A 20328-nucleotide genomic window follows, 5' to 3' on the forward strand; every position below is an offset into this window, starting at 1 on the left:
ACAATTCAATTGTAAATTTCACAAAATTTGGCGCCATAATTGTAGATTCCGACCGGTAAGAATAACCGAGCAACCCTGGTATCCAATCTTGAATCTGAATGTCTTAATATATTGATTTAAGAATGATTATTAACTTTAAGAGGTTTAAAAATTTCAGTTCTGCGATAGTTAAGAGTCTTAAATTAAGATTAAAATTTGATTTAAGCTTCTATTCTGATTGTACATGCAAAAAGATCTGAATTGTACTCGTACTCAAGCTAGGACTCGGATCTGAAGATTTTCAGGTAGATAGGATTTGTTTTCTTCTCGAGTGCATGGTTAAATGTTTAAATTGCATGTTTAGTTTTCAGCTAATTGATATTTACCATTGAAATTTATTTTAATTATCGTAACACATTGGGTCTTCTGGTCATATTTTCCAACATTGGAAGTGCTCTGAAGTTTACAGCTGATTATCTTGACCAAGTTGAAACTTACCGTCAACCTGTTTGTTTACGCACTTGTTTTTAAAGGTGTTGTGCTTCTTTTATGGAGAACTTTAAACTATAAAATAATCTTTCAACATGAATTTGGATTTGTTTGGTGTTGTTTTGGACGAGATCGCTTTGGAAGGCTTGGAAGGAATAACATTGCCTAGTTTATGGGTTCGTTTAAGTAGTGATTCAGATACCAGGTTTTCACTTGATCCTAATGATGAAAGTGTTCAAGAATTTGTTTGGTCCAGGATCATCCTACCGAAAGCTTCTGATAAAGATTTACAATTATACCGCCTGCCTAAACCGAGGCCAACAGTTCAACTTTATAACCGGTATGACTATGTGAACCCAGATACTGGTGCATGTATCGAGAACGATGATGTCCCTGAAGACGTTTATGATATTGTTACTCCTATCAATGACGGAAATGTTCGTGGATCATGTAACACATTCACCACAAGAGTAGATACAACTAAAACTATTTTAGGTAAAGTAACCGATTAATTAACTATTATGTTATTAAATATGTTCCAATTTCATTTAATTTTCGTCTTTCTTGTCCACAGAGAAAAATTTGACTGTTAAAGATGTTATGGAAAAATATGGACAGAAGTTAGTAATTGTGGCTAGTCAAAAACTTAGAGAATATTCATTAAGAATTCCTTGCTTCGATCCTTGCCTTCCATTGAATTCTATGCAATATTGTGTTCTAGAGAAAGTTGGCCGAGCGAGGAAGTTTGGCGAAGTGACTGTGGGTAAAGAAGCATCAAAATATCGTGAATCACCAAAAACTTTATTCTATTACCGAAAAATTCTGTTAAGACGTGGATTGATAAAGAAACAACAACATATCATCTCAATGCGTCAAAGTGGTCAAAACAGAATTGGTTTGGTCCTAACCTTACCTAGATTTCATTTCATTCGTATGACTCCATTGGCGAAAGCCGCATTGAAAACTAGTGACATACTTTTGGATGAACCAGATTTTATCTGTGATTATTACAAACTTCAAGAAAAAGTAGGAATCAAGAAAAAACTGTATAGTTCGATGTTTTCCAATTATACTAAAAACTTCTCTGTTAATGAATGCTTGGAAGAGAATAATTCTGGAAGCGGAAAACCTCGTGCCCGTCGCAAAGTGAAACTTATCAAAATGGTTAAGTTTGATGCCGAATCTGAAGATGAAAATGAAGGCGACGAAGATGGAGAAGATAATGACAATGAAATTGAAATTGAGGGATATTCACTGAAAAAAATACGTAACTTTGCAATGTTTGCAAAATCATTTGACCCAAAAAGGATCAGAGTAGATCGACTACTAACCGCTCAAGCGTTGGAAAGTATTGACAAGTGTAAATCACCTGATGGTATCAGTCTTCGAGAACTTGGAGAAGAATTACGTCTTCCAAAACTCGAAATTAGACAGCTGTCGCGTGTATTGGAACGAGCCAATGAAGTTACAACTATGATGACGGACCATGGAAAGCAAAAAATCAAGAAATATCAATCTATTCATAAAATTGATCCAAAGAGAAAAGTTTTTGAAGGGGAATTATCTCTTAAATTCGGAGCTAATGAAACTCTTACCTTTCTTCGACGAGCTAATATTATACTGGAAGCTGTACGGAAGAACAAGATTTTTGATGAACTAGTCACATTTAAAAAACTGATAAGTGCTGCAGAAAAAGACTCACCCTACATGATTGATCGTAAATCTATAAAGACAATCATAAATAAGCTTGCTCTTAATGGTTATGTAAGATACATCAAAACTTTATTGACCTGTCATGAAAAAGAACACAAATTGGAAATAGTTTGTGATCCCAGTATAACAGCGAATAGTCCTTTGGTTCGAGATAGAATTGAAACCAACAAGTTCAGATTTTTTGGTACCTCTGGTGAAGACTCTTACAGCAATAAATCGTCCAAAAAATCTCGACAATCATCCAAGAATAGTTCTACAGAATTTGAATCGGAATTGAAATACAAACCATCAATAGCCAAACGTTATGGATACGAACCTAAAATGAAAAAACTGATGACTCTGTACAAATTTTTGTTTCATGTTATGTGTGTGAGTGAATCTGAAACCTACAAAGACTGGAGGGAACACATCCCTAAGCTTATACTGAATACTCATGGTAAATATTATTATTGCATAAGAGCGATAATCGATGTTGAATATCTTTATTAAGATTGCTAATCATTCTCTTTTTATTTCTCCCATTGTTTAGGATCGTGTACATTGGGCGCTATTATTCCAAGGATACCCCTTTCTATATTTGTTAGCATAGTTTTTGTTAACTATGTCATTCCCGAGTTAGAAGAATATCTAAACGATCCAAATCGTCGCAATTTAACTCTTTCAATGTTGCCTCTTGATCTACGAAGTAAATTGATGTTCAAACGCAAATATATATTTAATATATTTGAGGAATTGGTTTCTTTGACGCACATGGGATTAGTTAAGCTTGATTACACGGATGGCTGTCCTAAAGATACAGCTAAGATAACTATCATTACTCGTATAAGTTTTATGGACTGTGATACTGTCAAAAGTTACGAGTTCCATTCTCTAGCCGATTTTGAACGATTCAACAGTGATTTATCTTTCCATTGCTCACGAAATGATTGCACCAATTGTTCACTTGATCCTAGGCTGTTTGCACATAATCAACGTAATTGGACTTACTCACCATCTATAAGAAATCATCTCAACAACTCATCAAGTGAAAATTTAATATTATCTGTTCGATTGCGATCTAATCTATCTAATTTAAATGATTCATCTAATCAACTCCGATATGAAGCTTTAAAATCGAATCCTGTAGCTCACAAGAGACTAGCAAATGCATCTACTGAGGTAGGTGAACTTAATGGCCCTACACCAGCCAAACGGCAAAGGAAGAGACCTTCAAAGAAAACTGCGGAGAAAGCAAAAGACGGAGGAGTTAAATCAAAAAAGACCAAAAGACGATTACTTCGAGATGAAACGGATATAAAAGCAATCAAACTAATGAAAAAAAGGAGAGTTCAATGGAGCAAAGAGGAAGATTCATTTTTATTAATGTGTCGTATCGCATCCATCTTATTGGATCCAACTTGTCCAACCTTTGTGTGTGTTTCTGGTAGTTTGATTCGTGATGAACTTCACAAATATTTACCAGAAATTTCTATGGATAAAACTGTAAAAGCGTGTCAACGTCGTTTGAACTATATGTTGAAAAAGAACCGAACTAGAGAAAACGTTATGGAATGGGTTTCTGATGTTAAACAAGAAATTGATAGTTTGAACATTGGCCGTCCTACTACATCTAAAGCCGATACAAAAAGTTGGTCTGAGTCATTCCTTAAATATCTACACATCTTACTCACCAAATTTCAAGCTTACCATCTGAGTCTTTCATCAACATCTAATAACAATTTGGCAACAACCTATGAAACATTGGACCAACTGAAAAGTGCTCATAAAATAGTTGAATCCCATACGTCTATTTTACCATTCAAACCTGATCTCTACAAGGAACCTGAAAACATTGTGGACATGTGTGTTTCTGTGATTCAAAATGTGATCACTTCAACTTTAATGTACAATGTTCACGAAGTCAATCGACTCAATGTTGAAACTAATTATTCACATACGTTATTTAAAATTTATCAATGTTATCCTGATGTGTTGATTCGATCAGTAATAGTCAAGCTTTCTAAAAATCGCATAATGACTAAAGTAAGACGACTGGCAAACAATGCACCAAGCTCATTCAAAACTCGTGGCCTTTCTCCATATAAAATATCTCAAGCTTATTTATTTAAATTGAAAACTAAATTTTGTATAGATACTTTACCGATCTCTATTGAAGATAAATACTTAACTATGATCGACAATGGAAGTCGCACTCAAGCTTGTATAATTTCTAACCTATTTGCTGCTAACATGGTGCAATTCAATATAACTATACCCGATAACTTCGTATTTATTGATAAAGGGAAATTGGAAAATCGTTCTCGATCAGATGCACCGACAACTTCTATCATCTCTACTGAAGGATCACGTTCAATGTTTGAAGATCCAAAACTGGCTTCTCGATTTGCATTGTATTGTTTCCGAGAAAAACTATGTGACGATACTTTTGCGGCTAAACAACATTCTCAGGACTATTTAGCCATCAAATCATGCCCTGTAACTTGTACAAGTGATGATATCTCTTTTGATTTCAAGCCTTTCATGGATCTTCTCAAAATCCAAGGGATGCTCAAATCAGATAATTTACCCGTAGATGATAGCGCTTTACGCAAAGAGTACAATTCTTTAGTTGAATTTATCATAAGTTGTGGTGAACTCGGGGCAACAGAAGATGCAATATTGGAATTCTGCAATTATAAGTGGCCAGAAGAGGCAATTGCTCATCTCACTTCGACCGGAGAGCTTTTTGAAGTTGGTGTGATGAAATATCGTTTGGTGCATTACAACAATGTTGATCATTGGCTGGTTCATTCTGTTAGTCAGAATAACGAAGAAGGAAAATCCAGATCTTTACGATTTGTTCCTAAACTTTGGAAAGATGCCTATGGAAATGTACATCGCAAAATTTTGTTCCATTATATCTCATTTGTTTTAGGAACTCTTTTAAATAAACCAGGAATTTCCCAGGAAAAAATATTTGCCGAATTATCCGAGATAATGCCACCTGTACAAGTTTTAGACATTTTGAGATTTTTAAAAGCACTTAAATGTGTTGAACAAAGTGTTGAAAAAGAGCCCAAATCAATAACACTATTTGATGATTGCGACGATTTTGATGAAAATGATGATTTAATGAACATCCAATCCGAAGGATCCACCAACCAATCTAACTTCAAATTAGCAATTTATTATAAAGCTACTGCTATTTCATTTGTAAACCTTTGTCAAATCAAAGCGGTTCTAAATGTTTAAATTTTTTAAAACAATTGTAAAATTATCTGTAACACATGTAAATCCATAATCAAACTGCCAATTTGATAAATTAAATAAATTAGTCAACTATAATACCAAAGAGCAAAATATTTTCCCGTATTCACACAATCTATTTTCAATATAACACCCAAAAGACGTTCATTAAAAAGATGAAAAACAAATCAATATCAGAATCATTACCAGAAACACAGTCAAGTTTAAACAAAATCCAGCCACACCGAGTTTTAAAATAAATTAAGATATTTCAGAATAAAACTGAATAAAGATTAACAATAAAACTTCCTATTTTTATTACTACGTAATCTATTTAATTTTGTTTATATATTAAAAATTAAAGCTTTCTGAAAAGCGGCCGTTTAGCTCAGTCGGTTAGAGCGTCGTGCTAATAACGCGAAGGTCATGAGTTCGACCCTCATAATGGCCAATTAATTTTTTGTCTTCATTAAACTGACATCTCAACTGAAAATGTTTAAATTGGTTAACTTATGGAAAGAATAACTTCTAGATTGTAATTAGCAATCAATATAATTAAGAATTTTATTTTTCAATTAACAGTGAATTAATTAATTAATTTTAATAAGTTACTCTTTCACAAATCCAATTCATATGCAGCGCCATTTTGAAACATCATCACTTATACATGGGTTTAAAGCAAAAATAATAGTTTTGTGATTATAAAGGCGTCTCTTTATTTTGAAACCATATTTCGCATCAACTGTGAGGTTAATTTTTCAATCCTCTTAACATCTTGATTATTTTTAGCTAAATACATCAAACATATTTGATTGTCAGTCAGTTTACAAACAAGTTTACCATCATTGTGTCGATATTTGAGGACGAAGCGACATTTTATTGGATCATCAATATATAGTCCTTGCGCTGCTTTGATAAACTCATCCCAATTATTGATGTATGGCATAACTGTCACTCAAGATGATGATGGCGGTCTTAGTAACACTATTTAAAACGAGAAATTGTACAAAAATTTTAAACAAAAAATTAATTTACTGAGGGCAAAGGGTAAACATTCACCATAAAAGCTTAATCTTTTGAAATGAGATCAACAAGAAATGGTTGAAACCTAATTATCAGATCCTAAAAATGTGATTGACGATTTTTGATATATTGATAATTACATTCGATATATTGATAATCAAGCCATTAAAAGTTATACAGTGAAAATCAGTGATTTTAAATCACTCAGCATTCATGTGAACTTCACATTGTGAACAACATACGTCATCCCATGAAACTAAACAGAGTTAGTCGATTTCCGATCTAAAGGTAATCTCCGATCGATCTTAAAGCATCAATAAATATCGATATCAACTCACAAACACCTGACTTGATACCAATCGTGTTAAAAATTTACTCGTATTGATGATTTATTTTTATATTTCAATTTTTTTACTTGACCCTTGAAATTGGTGTAAATTTAATTGCAACATTAAGCAAAAATACATTGTATTAATTAACTCAAACAGTCAACCCTTAACCGTGAATCTGTGAAAAGCTGGAAATATGAAATGAAACCAATTCATTTTTTAAATTACTTGCCAAACTGAGAGAACCTGGCAATTATAATTTAGTAAATTGTAAAAGTTGATTGAGTTAATCTAAATAATGATCTTTTAACTTCATTATAACTATTGAGTTGATTTGCGTTTGTAAAATCCATCATAATTGGTGTTTCATTATTAAAGTTAACACAATGAGAGACTCTTTGAAATGACAAATCTATTGAATTAATAATAGCAATAGTTAAATGGTCTTTCATGAGTTGACATGAAAGTTCAGATTGATGAGATTTGTTTCATTCTCCTCAATCGATTCAAGTTACCTAGGAACCCATTAATTTTACGTTTTACTTGTTAATAGTAATGTTGCTCTGTTTGGTCGTAAAAAATCAATAATTAAAATTTGCTTTTATTGATCAACAAAGTGACACCTTGATCGAACTTAGAAAACAAAGTACAGCAAACAATCAAATAAAATGTTAGTTTACTTCATAAACTATTAATAAAGCAAAAAAAATCGAGTTAGAAATAGGTCAGAACAAGAATGGTCAAGAAGAGTCATTTGCGCCTCTGTTATCTTGACCACATTAATAGTTGAAGACATTCACAGTTGGTCTGTCCATAACTAACAGTGTTTGGTTGACATTAATTTTACAAAACATTGGCTCCAGTCTGCTGACAAGCTGTACTTGTCAAAATTGAGTGTTAAACATGTTAATAAAGTTAATTTAAATTGTCATTTCGATGTCTTGCTTCTGTCTCAGTGCAACTCTTTCATTGGCTGGTATCTGTTTTACCGTTGCTGGAACGGTTGTCATCTATTTCCAAGCTTCACAAGATTCACAATTAGCTGACTTTTGGCTTCTGTTGGTCATTTTACTCGGCATTGGATCTGGTTTGACTCTTTTTGGTACCATTTGTGGTACACTTACATATTGTTGTAATAAATCCCGTAATGACAATAACAAAGTTGAATCGTCAGCAACCAAACGTGCCTGGTCATCGGATGATCCTTAAAAGTAGCCATTAAAGCAACCTCAGCAGATCGTCATCAATTGTGCAAGTTATAAGCTTTAATCTAAAGGTAAATTCATGAAAGTCGAGTATTTGAATTAAATGGTTTTGCTGTTGATTCAATCAAACACTGAGAAGCCTGTTAATTCAAGTTCAAGCTATTAAAGGAAATTAAAGGAAAAAGATATTAATCTTTGAATTTATTGAATCAACTAAATAAATGGAAATGATTAAACATTGTGTCTTGTTGAACAGTCTTAAGATGTCACCATTGAGCTGAATCTGAAACCAGAATCGATTAGTTTCATTCTGACATGGACAGTGTTGCTACTGCAAACCTTTGCTCATAACAAACCTTTTGTATTCAGTTTCATTCTGAACTTTATCCTAATGTGGCTACATATCTGGACTATAAAAGATACTCAAGACAAAAGTTAACAAGTTAACCAACAATTTGAAAAGTCATTTTTTATACAAAAAACATTGACAATCGGGTCATTTGACAATTTGTGATCTTTCAATCATGTTTAAATGTTTACAAAAATTAAACTTTATATGTAACAAATATCATTAACTGTTATTGAAAGGTAAACCGTTCTGTCCAATTAATCATTAAACATTGATTACAACAGATTTCATTGATTTGCTTCTCTTTCAGTATTTTCAGTCAATCTTTTGAACAAAATTGTCTATCCAATCCTCATGTTTATCTGTTTGTGATATAAATCAATGTGAAGATCAAATTTGCGAACAAAAAATCATCAAAAAGCCTGCTAAATCTATCAAAAACAATGAGTTTATCAACAATTTTATTTACAATTGTTTCCTTTTTTACCCTTTACCATTCAATAGGTAAGTTAACCTTTAACCTTGTGATTATCATGATTGATGAATCCACTTTATCATTAAATATCAGGAGCCATTGATTGTTTCAAATGTGTCTCTTTCAATGGAAGTAATAAAATGTGTGAAGATCCATTTCATAACAATTATTCAACTGAAATCCTGGAATCACCATGTTACGCTGGAAGGAAAAGTCGTAATGGAGTGTTTCCAGCTACAGCTTGTATTAAATTAAGCGGTGTATTTGGTAAGTTATTTGTTAAAATCAGCTAATTATAAAACTGTTGATAGAAGCAATTATTAATTTCGAAAAAAGCGCTCATCTGTATGTGATATTAAATTAACCGCCTTTACATTGAGTCAAGGGTCAGCTTTAAGATTTGGCTCCAAATCGTTTCTTACAATTATTTGTTGATTAAAGTATAAATTTAATATTTTCTTTGTTTAAATTAATTATTCTCGTCTCTGTGTTGGTATTTTGATTGTTTGCTAATTAAATTATCTTTCTTATAAATGGTAACTAAGTTCAGTTCAAGTTTTTTCTCTGCTATTTTCCATGCTTTTGTCTTTTCTCAGCCAACTGTTTAAATGTGTTTACATTTTGATTTACTCTTTTTGTGACCTTATAACCATAATTATTGTGATTAAAATTACCATTGCTGTCAGTATTATTGAAATCATTAATAGTCATCTTCTGCCACTGCAATGTGGCAGAAAAAAGGAAACGTGGTTCGAGTTAACACTGTGATTAGTATGTCTCAGGTTGATCAGTTTATTCAAAAGGGAAAATGTTAAAGTTAATGTGAATTACTGCATTGAAAATGGCTCTGATATTTTCTGCATTGAACGTGACTTTCCACCAAAACTTGCCAGTATCACTGTACTGAATGAATGTACACAAAGACATGGTTGGAAGCAGCAAAAATTATCATTTTTCTGATAAAAAAAGTGAAACTTCCAGAGACATTGCTGTATATTACAATTCACCTGTTCCCCTCATTATTATTTCAATCCATTATTAATATCATCTTTGTCTGTCCATCCATTGGTTTTCATCTGTAAAGGACTTCAATTTTACCCAGAACAGGTTGATTTGTTTTTGTTTCAATTTTGATTATTTTTACAATTTTTCCCTATTTATTTATTCATTTTCTCACTTTTTAATTTTCACCCAACTCTACATTTTCCCATCCAGGCGACTCAATTAGATTGAAATTTAAATTAAATCACTTTGGATTACTTTGATATCTTGGATTACCTTTTGAATTACCCTGGATTGCCTGCTTAACTTGAATTGAACGTGCAATTGTTTTCACCTCCTCAACACTCAAATCTCCCAATGGTTACTAACCTTTAATGCCCAGCCAATGCTTTAAGTGTTAATTATTCAATCGATTGAAAGTGTCTCTCAAGTTTACAATCAAACAATTGGAAGACCACCAATTTAAAGGCTGTTTTAAATAATTACAATGTACTTCTATTAACAAGCATTTCTGTTGTCACCCTCATCACAGTGTTGATCCTTTTTTAATGAACCTTTTTGATTGACTGGTTTCATTTAAGATCTCAACCTCATAATTACCAGCATTACATTTCCAGCCGATTAAATCGTGAAAAGATGAAACTCAATTCAAACTAATTAACTCACTGAATTTATCATTGACTTTTCATTTAGTCTACTTTACCTTCCTCTCTCCATTGTTGATCCTGAGTTGTCTGAGTAATCGATTTGCTGGATAAATGCCTTTTCTGTGTACTAGACTTTAGTTTGTTTTTTTTGTTAACCATCATTAAATTGTCATTTTGATTGTCTCATCTAATCGATTGATTTATTACTATTATCATTACAGTTATTAATATTATTATTACCTTTAGCCTGAGAAGCAAAAAAAAAACGAGAAGATTGATCTTGATGTTTTCATATTGATTTATTGTATTGAAGAGCTCATAATTTTATCGTAAAAAACCTTATACATTTATATCATCACTTAACACAGCATTTAAGATGAAAACATCGCCAATCAAGCAAATGTAAAACCTTTACATGAGTACAGTTATAAATGAGACTCTTATTAAATTAAGATTGTAAACTCGTCAGAAACACACATCGATACAATCAAACAGCAATGCATTTAAATTAACGTCAAACTACATTCAGTAACCTGTCAATTGTAAACAAAATTGAATTAACAACAAAGAGTAACAACCATCCCAATAGCATTGTACATGAAATGTTAGATTTGATTAAATGAAATCTTTTCAACCTTTCATCTTTCCATTACATTTGCCTAAAGGTGATTAAAACCTAATAGTAGACTAATCATCACCAATTAACTCATCTAATTACGAACCGTGAGATTTATAGCCATTTGAGATTCATTGTTTTTTATAATTTGACTCTCAACTGTCCAAGGCTCGTGAAGGCTCAATTTTAAATTGTTACACATTGAACATGAATCTTTCAAGTTAATATAAATTGTGAATTCCCTCGTCAATTGTCAATACTCATTATTGGTATCAACATTTTGGCTTTAAATCTAAATGCATTTACATTTACAAGTAATGTTAGCTTTTGTTGGCTGATGTTGATAAATGGCAATAAATTGTGTACATTGTTTTGATAAACCCAAAACAACAATCTAAAACCAAACACAATCATGAAAAACATGAAAATGTAAAACAAAAAGTGTTCAACAGAAAGCTTTTCAAAGGGATTTCAAGTCTGAAAAAGCAGACTCAAATTATAATTTGTTATTTATAAATTATAATATTACACATTAATAATATTGATGATAACTATTTTGCAATTCAATTGATTTTTTCCTTCAAATTCAAGTTGAAAAAGGTTATATCAATAGGATGAAAGGTAATGTTTGTCAAACAAGTTGAGCTTAAAAAGCCATTCCGATGTACATTTCAATGTAAACTAAAAATGTAAACTCAAATGTAAATCTAAAAGCTAAACTAATAGAATCACAGCATTTTTTGATAAACACGCAATTATATTCAAAGTAACTGTGTTTATTGATAAATTCATTTAATCTAAAAGACTGAATTGTCAAAATTGGTTGAAATGGATGAAAAGATAAACAAAAGCAACATAAAACTAACCAATGACTTTAAAAGCCATTTTCCCAAAGAAAAAATTTCCAATTGTTTCTCATTATTGATAGAATCTGAAAAATCTTTTCCAAGCTCAATAGAGAATCAGTTTCAAATGAACTAAATTGATCAACTAATCAATCAAAGCTCATACCTTAAGACATTAAATGATAATAGATTTTCTGTCCAATGTTTCATTTTTCATCATATTTTCCGTGTTGAGTGAAAAAAGTAAAACAAGGTTTGGAATGAAGTAAAGTAGCCATTTTGGATGCTCCAAACTTTAACCAGCCTTGTAATGCTAACAAGTAACTGACAGGTAAACAAGTTATATCAATTGATGAGCTTGATGATGACTGAGATGTAAACCTCTGGAAAACTCTAGTTGATGCCTTATCAATGGCTGGAAAAGTTGCACCAACACAACCTATTTTTAACCCAATTTTCAATTCAAACCTGGAAGACCAGAAATCTTGGATAAAAGCATTTACTTTTGTTGTCTAATTTTTAATAAAGAAAAATAAACAAAAGAATTTTTTGTTTCTTGAAACAATCTGTTAAATTGCCATGAAACTCAATAAATAATAATGAATCTCGAAAAATGCTCAACTAAAGACTTGAACAATTGTACAAACAAACCAACATTTATGCCAATCATGACTTATAGCTTTTCAACCAATACAATGGTTATCATCAGTGTTATTGTGTCTAAAATAATTCTTGAAATAAATCTCAGATCAGATTATATTTCATTTCTCACTCCATCGCCTTTAAAATTTATACTGAAATAACCAAAATAACCAGAAAAATTGGCTGAAAAACCCTTTAAAAGAAAATAACATTTCTCTCTAAAAACTGGTTTCGATTGCAATTCTGATAAAAACAAATACATTTTTCGTTGAAATATTAAATAACTGAGACAAAATCACTAGTGAAATGAACTGTTGGATTGAAAAATTGAGTCTAACTTGTAACATTTGAAGATGAAAATGATAAATTCAATGAAAGCCTGGATATAAACATTCATGGTTTAAACAGATAGCAATGAAACAAACTGACAAAATGTTTTCTCCATGAAAAAAATCTCATTTTGTGTTGTAAACCAGAAACAGTTACCAGAAATAGTTACCAGAAAAATCAAAGAATAAAATTAGTTAAAATGTTTTATGACAAATCCATGTAAACAGCAAGGCAACAAACCAAAGCTTGTAATGTATTTACCTGAAAAGAAGAAGAAGAAAAGTATAAAACATTTTATGTTGTTGTTGTTGTTGTTGTTGTAATACCATTGAGAAACTGTAACCTTTTTCAGGTCATTATTTGAACATTCAATTGTTCAACATTACCATTATCATGATGAAGGTAAAAAAGTATAATAATCAGAATGCATTTGCTACCAGGTTCCATCCAGACAACTCAAGATCCATCATCTTGTCGACTGTTTACTTGATGCAAATTTATTCCTCACTCTTTCATCTTAATCACAAACACTGAATTTATCCATAACCGTCATCAGACTCATTAATCTTTCAATCTTGTTGACCATCAACAATCAACCAACCATTTGGTTCTGTCAACTGATCATCTTAAACCTGATCACATTAACCCAAGTTACTTTACCATCAGAAGGGAGTAAACATTATCATAATAATGCTGATAACCTATGCATTTATCATTCCCTTATATCCTTAGCTGAGTAAATCCTGAAATTCCCATTTTACTTTTCTCAATTGCACCAAACTGAATACTATTTTTCATCTGCAATAATCATTCCTCATCTCATTATAACTGAAAGAGAGAAACAAAAATGTTGCAACCTTTTCCTTATTTGCTTACAATTATTTACCTCTTTACCTTATTAAATAATCTCACCTTAATCATATTACCAGAAACAATAAACTAAATTAATAAACAAGTTAATATCTGTAATTGTTCAACATATTTACCTGTAAAAGCTGCATTCAAAAGCAATATTCAAGTCTATTATAAATTGTGATAAATGTTAACAACAGTAATTTTTTGTTGCTATCATTTATATTGTAGTTAACTGAATAGCTTTTCTTGATTACACTTTGATTGAAAAAATTTTCAAACAATTACATTAATTTACCTTTCAATTATTCATTATTTCAAAATAAGCATTAAACTTGAATGGAATGAGAATTTGATTTTTTATTTTTGCCAATTATTCAAATTGTTTTTCATTGTGATTCAATTACATTGGTTTTTGTGTTTTTAGTAAATTTTCTTATTTATCCTGAAGTTCAAGCTTGGAATCCCTGACAAGTCCTTTTGATTAACATTCAAATTAGAAAATGTTTTCCAATTTTTGCTGAATCCTGTTTCAATTTTCATTTGCAATTTAGTTTTCATGAATTTTGTGGTGAAAATATTTTCCAATTGTTTTTCCTCTTTTTCCATGGAAATGAATGTAGAGGAAAAACTGTTGAAATTTTGTTCAATCGTCTGAAGCATGAAAATAACCCTCTGGGAATTGAATGAGATCATGTTTTCACTTCGATATATTATTGAAATTTGATTATCCGTAAGTCACAGAACGATAGTTCTTGAATATTTTAACTGCTGAGAAAGATTCCAAATATTGATATGAATAAGATATTTGACCGAAAACCAGAAACGATTGTTATTACAATTCAATTCAATTTTCCACTTTACTTCAGTTTCGTGATGAGAATTTTGATTTTTTTTCATTATATTTTAACTTGGTTTTGGCCTAAAATTTCGACTCATTATCAATCGATAACAAAATGTTGATCAAATTACCTGGAGTTTCATATTTACTTGTATTTCAATCTCGAAAACAAAACACTCTTTTCATATCAATTTGAGGTTGAAATTGGCACCATTATTAGATGAAAGGTTTGAATTGGTGAATGAAATGCTCTTTGGTTGAGTTGCAACAATTTAACTGAAATTGTTAACATTTTGATAAGAAGCAAAGTAATGTGTTTAATAACTGTTATTATTCATATTCAAGTTGCTATTCAATTGGGTTCGTTACATGATCCGATTAAAATTATAATTGCAAATAATGCAATTGAAATGAATCTTATTAAGTTTAATAAATGATTACAGAGAGACACTTGAACTGTTCATTGCTCAATTAATGATAACTTAAGTGTTTATTAATATTTGATTTTATTGATTAATGGAATTAAAAGACTAATCATTTTATAAAGTAAAATAATTCAGTTACAATGAAGTGTATAAAATTATTGCATTATTTTTCCACATTGTAAGTTATTTGATTACTGTTATTAATTAATTAATCAGCTTATTAATGATGGTTTTGTGTTCAGTTATATTCAAGTCAAGTCTGACAAAAGCAGTTTTTGTTATAATAAATCTTTTAATATCGGAATTTCTGCTGAATCTTTGGTTGATTTCATATATTGATATCAATAAAAGTGTTACAAGGTAAAGAGTCGAGAAGAGATTCAAATCTTAAAGATACATCATTCGTCACTTCTATGTGTTTTAGATGCAGCATTTGTCACACTTGCTGGTTGACATCTTGCTCTATCCGAGCCCCCAAATCACGACCAGAGACATCTAATGAAACCTAAGTCTTAGTTTTACCTCGAAATTTGACGATAACGTCAGCACCAGTACCGTATCGATGTAGAACTTGTACAGAATTTGAGATTCCGGTTATTTTCCTTCTTTTGCTTTCAGATATTGGAAATGCTCGACCCTGGAGACTGAGGTTGAGTGTGCCCTTTACTTGAACAGTACTTCCTTAAACAGTACTTTACTAAATTCTTGGATTGAAACTACTTTTTGTTTGGTGATTCCTGAGGCGTGAAAAATTCAATTGCTCATAACAATCTTTATAATCCCAATTCGCTAATAGATCATCAAGGATTTGTCGTTCTTGATCGATCCTTAAAATACTAGAAAACCATTTCTGTCCGTCATTCACCACAGTTCTGTGGACATCTTAAGTAATTAACAAGTCTGTATTGTAAATGTTGTATTCATATTATCTGAATCATATGGACGAAGCATAGGAACAAGGGATTGAATAGAGGAATTAAGGGGCGATTAGTTAATCTTATAACAAATGTAACTTTATACATTAATACCTTGCAAATATGTGCAAGCAAATTGGCAAAGGATGGGAAATGAAAAGATTGATGAGTTGTGATGCATTGAAACAGAAGACAATCTTTAGTTGGATTAACATGATGAGATAATGAGAATTGAAAGATGAACAGATTATTACTCGATGAGACAAGACAATATCATATTTGTTATTATTAAATATTTTCAATTCAACCTGGCCAATTGTTTCATAATCAATTGAAAAATTGGACAAAATGACAAAAAATATCGCAACTGGAAACAAAACAAATTGGATTTACCAAAGTTAATCCGATTCATTTTATTTGATACTCTTTCCATTCAAATCCTTATTTAATAGCATTATGATCATTATAAAGTAATGATACAATAATAATTACTCATAATAATGATTCAACTTTGAATAAAACATTTTCATTATTTAACTTTAATCAATTTATCTTTTAATATGTAATTTAATAAAGTCATTGAAAGAAAAATGTTTCATTTTCTCAGCTTTCAAATGTCAATTCAAGTTGTTTCAACTCTCAATTTCAGGATGAAAAGTCAAGTGTTCACCAAACAATCAAAATTTTCATTTAAAAACAATCTTTTCCTCTGATCATTAACATTTATGATCACATTTACGATGAAAATAGATACAATCCAATGGACCAGGCAAAAGATATTGAACAAGTTGTTACATACAATTACAATCCATGTTAATGGTGATTGAATCACCGTGTAAATATTGTATTATTGCAATTTATTCATCATTTCACTTGCTTTTGGGTTTCATCTGTTAATTTTTGTTTATTTTCACTGAGTTTCCTTGAAGGTTCAAGCAAAATCAAACCAGAATTGGCCACTTATTTTGTTTGATTAATATAAGATATTCATTGGTTGTCAATAATGAAATAATGCAAGGCAAATGTAATTGGAATCAGCTAAAGGCTAAATCATGATTAAACCTGTTAAGCATTTGATTTGTGTTGGATATTAGAGAAACAATTTCATTGAATGATTTGAATATTTTTAATTAACTGGTGACTTTAACCAGAAATTTTTTCCAAATCTTGTTTCCCATGAAGATAAGTGAAACATTCAGAGTAAATGATTGATGTAAAACACTGAACTCAATCCACAATCTTTTATCACAACCATAAGGCTTAAAGCACTGTAAAAAACACTTTACTTGAACAGCAATTTTAATCAAGTTAACGTCAAAATTAATTACACTTTATTGTGTTCATCATAATCACAATTAAAATGGTTCATCAATTGATGCCAACAAAAGGTTGAACAAAATTAGAAAAGCCTAAAAGCTTAAAGTGTTTCACCGGTAAAACTGATCCATATCATCTGATTATGATTACCTTTTTTTGCTTCTTCTTGTAATACAAGTTAATGAATATGAATGAATAAATTAATCAATTTCACTAGCAATGAAACAATGTACAATTGAAAGTTAATTATCTGACAAAATGGAAATGAACAAAAAGGCAGAAAGAGTTGATTTTATTTTCCTTTTATCACATTGTGACTGAACCAGAACAGAAATGGGGATAATTTTACCCTGAAAATCAGCTAATTTGCTGGATAATTTAGTTTCTGTACAAAAAATAACAAAATTTAAGATAAATTTGTATCGTATTGAGAGTCTAACAAATCTTATGTTAAAATCTCGACTCTTCAAAAAAAGTGAAGAGTTGAGAAAAGCAATTTGGTTAACATCCAAGTACCAGTTTTTTGGTACTTTTAGTTCATTCTGTTCACAGTTTGACACACCATTTAATCAATTTATGTTTGAGATTTTAAATTAAAAAATAAACAATTTAATCGTAAAATTACAAGAAAAATAAGGTTGAAACTGAAAATCTCCAAGAAATAGCTTGAAAAATTGTCTTTACCATTTTATTATGCTCTGGTTAACCCAAATTTTGTTTGGTCAATCCAGATTAAACTCATCATCTTTTTTCATTTCATCGTTAACTTCAACCCATTTAATCTTACATAAAACATTATCTTTTAAATTTACCCAAAAATTACCCAAAATTCCGTGACTTTCCCTTCAAACACTTAAATCTTAAAGTGGCAAAACATTTACTTTAAACAATAATGTTTATATTCATCATCGTATTCATATCACTCTTTACAGTTCAATTTTAAAAGTGAATCAACTCGTCAAATACAGTATCATTTCATGCTCATTTTTACCCTGAACTGACCAAAACATTGAAGTAAAATGACCAAAGTTGGAAAGACAAATCAAATGACTCTGACCAGACACAGAAATGTTTAAAAATAGAGAAAAATTGATTTAATTTATTTGGTATTATTTGGTATCAATACTTTCAATTGACTCTTTTTGCAGACTTAAGTATTGAAAGTAAACCCAAATCGCATTGACGCTTGTTTTTTTTCATTATTAATTCAATTCTCTGGTAAAGTTTATTTTGTTTCATTTGCCAATCGATTTTTCTTGTTTCAAGCTCACAACTTTTCAGGTTTTTTTACCTTTACCCAAGTGAATAGTTCATCAGAATGAGTCTATCGATTGAGACTATTTTTTCTTGTTTCATTTCAGTTTCACTTTCACCTTTTGTTTACCTGAGAAGGCAAGATTTTAAAAATGATTCAGTAAATACAATCTTTTTGTCCCATACATTGACTTGATAGTTGCCTTGTCTAATCAATTGCATTCAATTTCAATCATGCTTAGTTTGCTTATTTAAACAATTGTAAACACTTGAACTTTGTTAGCTTCTGTGATTATCATTTTCTTAGCTAATCAAAAGGTTGATTGAAAAGCACAAAAATTAATTCAAATCAATTGTGTCTCTGAATTTTGATTACATTTCCCTTTACATAAGTTTACATTTTTGTAATTTCCAGTCAATCGGAATCAACATTAATAAGTTACATCCTTGCACTTTCTTTAACCTTTTTGTCCCACTTTGATTAATGATTATTTCACATTTCCTTGATTCATGGTATTACTCTGATTTGTCAATTGAATCTCTCATAAGATTAATTGTTTTTAATTCAACGAAATCAATTTCAAGATAAATTATTGGATGGCTTAATGTAGTTGAAGAGCCATCTATTATCAGTGAAGGTACAAAAGCGTTTTGTTTATGTTTCTTGTTTTGGTAATTTTTAAATGTTGATTGTTTTGCTTCTTGATTTATTACATTTGTGATTTATATTTTTGATTATTTATTTTATTTTATCTCTTTCATTTCAGAAGATTCTGGTGTTTCCATGGTTGTCAGGGATTGTGCATTGGACAGTGGATCGTTAACCACCGATACTGAATTGGTTCGGATGTCACATTGTGGTGCATTTTATTTTGATCACAGATATGTTAGTGGTTGTGTTCAAAGTTGCTTCGAGGATGCTTGTAACACTTCATACACAATTAACCTTCCTCTAATCACTTTTGTTGCATTAATTATGCACAATCTAATATTTTCAAAGCTTTTTCTTACAACTTTCATCAACTAAATGTAAAAATAAATTCATGTTGAAACAATTTACGTTTCATTTATTATTTAAACTTACCTTCATCATTGCGTAAAGCCAGATGTTTTATGAGAGATTATCAAACTGAAAGTTTAAGGAAACAGGGAACAGTCTTAATTGCAAAATAGCAATAAAATTGAAAAAAATTCAATCAATATAATTAACATAATGAGACAAGACTGGAAATTAAACAATAGAAGCGTCTGGCTAGAAATGTATGTTGTTTTCAGGTTCCAATTGTTTGGGGTATAATCAGCTCAGAATTATTAATCGCAATGCTAATTAGTTTGTTACAGTTGAATTAATCACCAGAACATAATTATCTTATTTTGAGTAAATAAATTGAAACATTAGACTAACAATTGCAAAGTCCGATGAGAAATTTATTGGATATGCCTTTCACAAGGCAGCAGCTAAGGGCAGGCCGCTGGTGGGTTCAGAGTTTTATCTATTTGACATCAGATTATTGATTTCAGGGAATCTGGGAATAATGTCATCACATATTGAATTTAGTAAGTCTTTACATATTTCAGGTTTTTTCAGGGCTAATTGTGGAATAGTAAGTTGTTTAAGATGTTTGGGTAGGGAAGAGGATGAGGGTCTAAAAGATTGATATTGTTTACAGTGGGCGATGTAATGTATGTTATCAGGACTTGGATGTCCACAGGAACAAATTGTCTTCTTGGTCAGAAAGTTGTAGGTGCCCATGATCAGTCTTAGTTTGGCGTCTACCAATTTGAAGGACGATAAGAGTTTCCATTCAGGGAGGATCAGATGAATGTTGGTTAGATCCTTTCTGTCCTTAATTTTG

General features: G+C 30.8%; 2 protein-coding genes, 1 long non-coding RNA gene, 1 other non-coding gene and 1 pseudogene across 7 annotated transcripts; 4 read left to right on the top strand and 1 right to left on the bottom strand.

The window, feature by feature from the left end:
• The first annotated feature begins 286 nt into the window (after window positions 1-286).
• On the top strand, window positions 287-5499 carry LOC107368707 (general transcription factor 3C polypeptide 1). The gene is made up of 3 exons (XM_015936576.3): window positions 287-963; window positions 1043-2617; window positions 2711-5499. Exons 1-3 carry the CDS (start codon window positions 564-566, stop codon window positions 5410-5412), a joined length of 4677 nt encoding a protein of 1558 aa, XP_015792062.2. The 5' UTR covers window positions 287-563; the 3' UTR covers window positions 5413-5499.
• Window positions 5500-5783: 284 nt separating this feature from the next.
• Window positions 5784-5857, top strand: TRNAI-AAU (transfer RNA isoleucine (anticodon AAU)). The gene has a single exon. It is a non-coding gene; the product is annotated as a tRNA-Ile (tRNA).
• An 88-nt stretch (window positions 5858-5945) lies between these two features.
• LOC149093674 (signal recognition particle 9 kDa protein pseudogene) lies at window positions 5946-7149 on the bottom strand (annotated as a pseudogene). Its single transcript, XR_016198373.1, has one exon. The product of XR_016198373.1 is annotated as a signal recognition particle 9 kDa protein pseudogene (transcript).
• Window positions 7150-8298: 1149 nt separating this feature from the next.
• LOC107368726 (uncharacterized) lies at window positions 8299-19527 on the top strand. 3 transcript variants are annotated; one of them, XM_015936600.3, is made up of 4 exons: window positions 8299-8551; window positions 8632-8816; window positions 8881-9054; window positions 19240-19527. In XM_015936600.3, the coding sequence occupies exons 2-4, from the start codon at window positions 8756-8758 to the stop codon at window positions 19497-19499; spliced, it is 495 nt and encodes a 164-aa protein (XP_015792086.1). In that variant the 5' UTR covers window positions 8299-8551; window positions 8632-8755; the 3' UTR covers window positions 19500-19527. The 3 variants fall into 3 exon arrangements, with proteins under 3 accessions (XP_015792086.1, XP_089123164.1, XP_089123163.1); XM_089267038.1 differs by having other exon boundaries at window positions 8348-8551; window positions 19243-19527; XM_089267037.1 differs by lacking the exon at window positions 8299-8551 and having other exon boundaries at window positions 8626-8816.
• LOC107368727 (uncharacterized) lies at window positions 9177-10622 on the top strand. The gene is made up of 2 exons (XR_001570203.2): window positions 9177-9894; window positions 10003-10622. It is a non-coding gene; the product is annotated as an uncharacterized LOC107368727 (long non-coding RNA).
• Window positions 19528-20328: the final 801 nt, after the last annotated feature.

This window comes from Tetranychus urticae, chromosome 2 (genome assembly GCF_039701765.1).
Source record: "Tetranychus urticae isolate SD_2017Ah chromosome 2, NJAU_TeUrti_SD_1.0, whole genome shotgun sequence".
Taxonomy (NCBI): domain Eukaryota; kingdom Metazoa; phylum Arthropoda; class Arachnida; order Trombidiformes; family Tetranychidae; genus Tetranychus; species Tetranychus urticae.

Coding starts and splice junctions, on each gene's coding strand:
- LOC107368707 (XM_015936576.3), top strand. CDS start 564: ATGAATTTGGATTTGTTTGGTGTTGTTTTGGACGAGATCGCTTTGGAA. Junction 964..1,042: donor TACAACTAAAACTATTTTAG/GTAAAGTAACCG, acceptor TCTTGTCCACAG/AGAAAAATTTGACTGTTAAA. Junction 2,618..2,710: donor GCTTATACTGAATACTCATG/GTAAATATTATT, acceptor CCCATTGTTTAG/GATCGTGTACATTGGGCGCT.
- LOC107368726 (XM_015936600.3), top strand. CDS start 8,756: ATGAGTTTATCAACAATTTTATTTACAATTGTTTCCTTTTTTACCCTT. Junction 8,817..8,880: donor TACCCTTTACCATTCAATAG/GTAAGTTAACCT, acceptor ATTAAATATCAG/GAGCCATTGATTGTTTCAAA. Junction 9,055..19,239: donor TAAATTAAGCGGTGTATTTG/GTAAGTTATTTG, acceptor CTTTCATTTCAG/AAGATTCTGGTGTTTCCATG.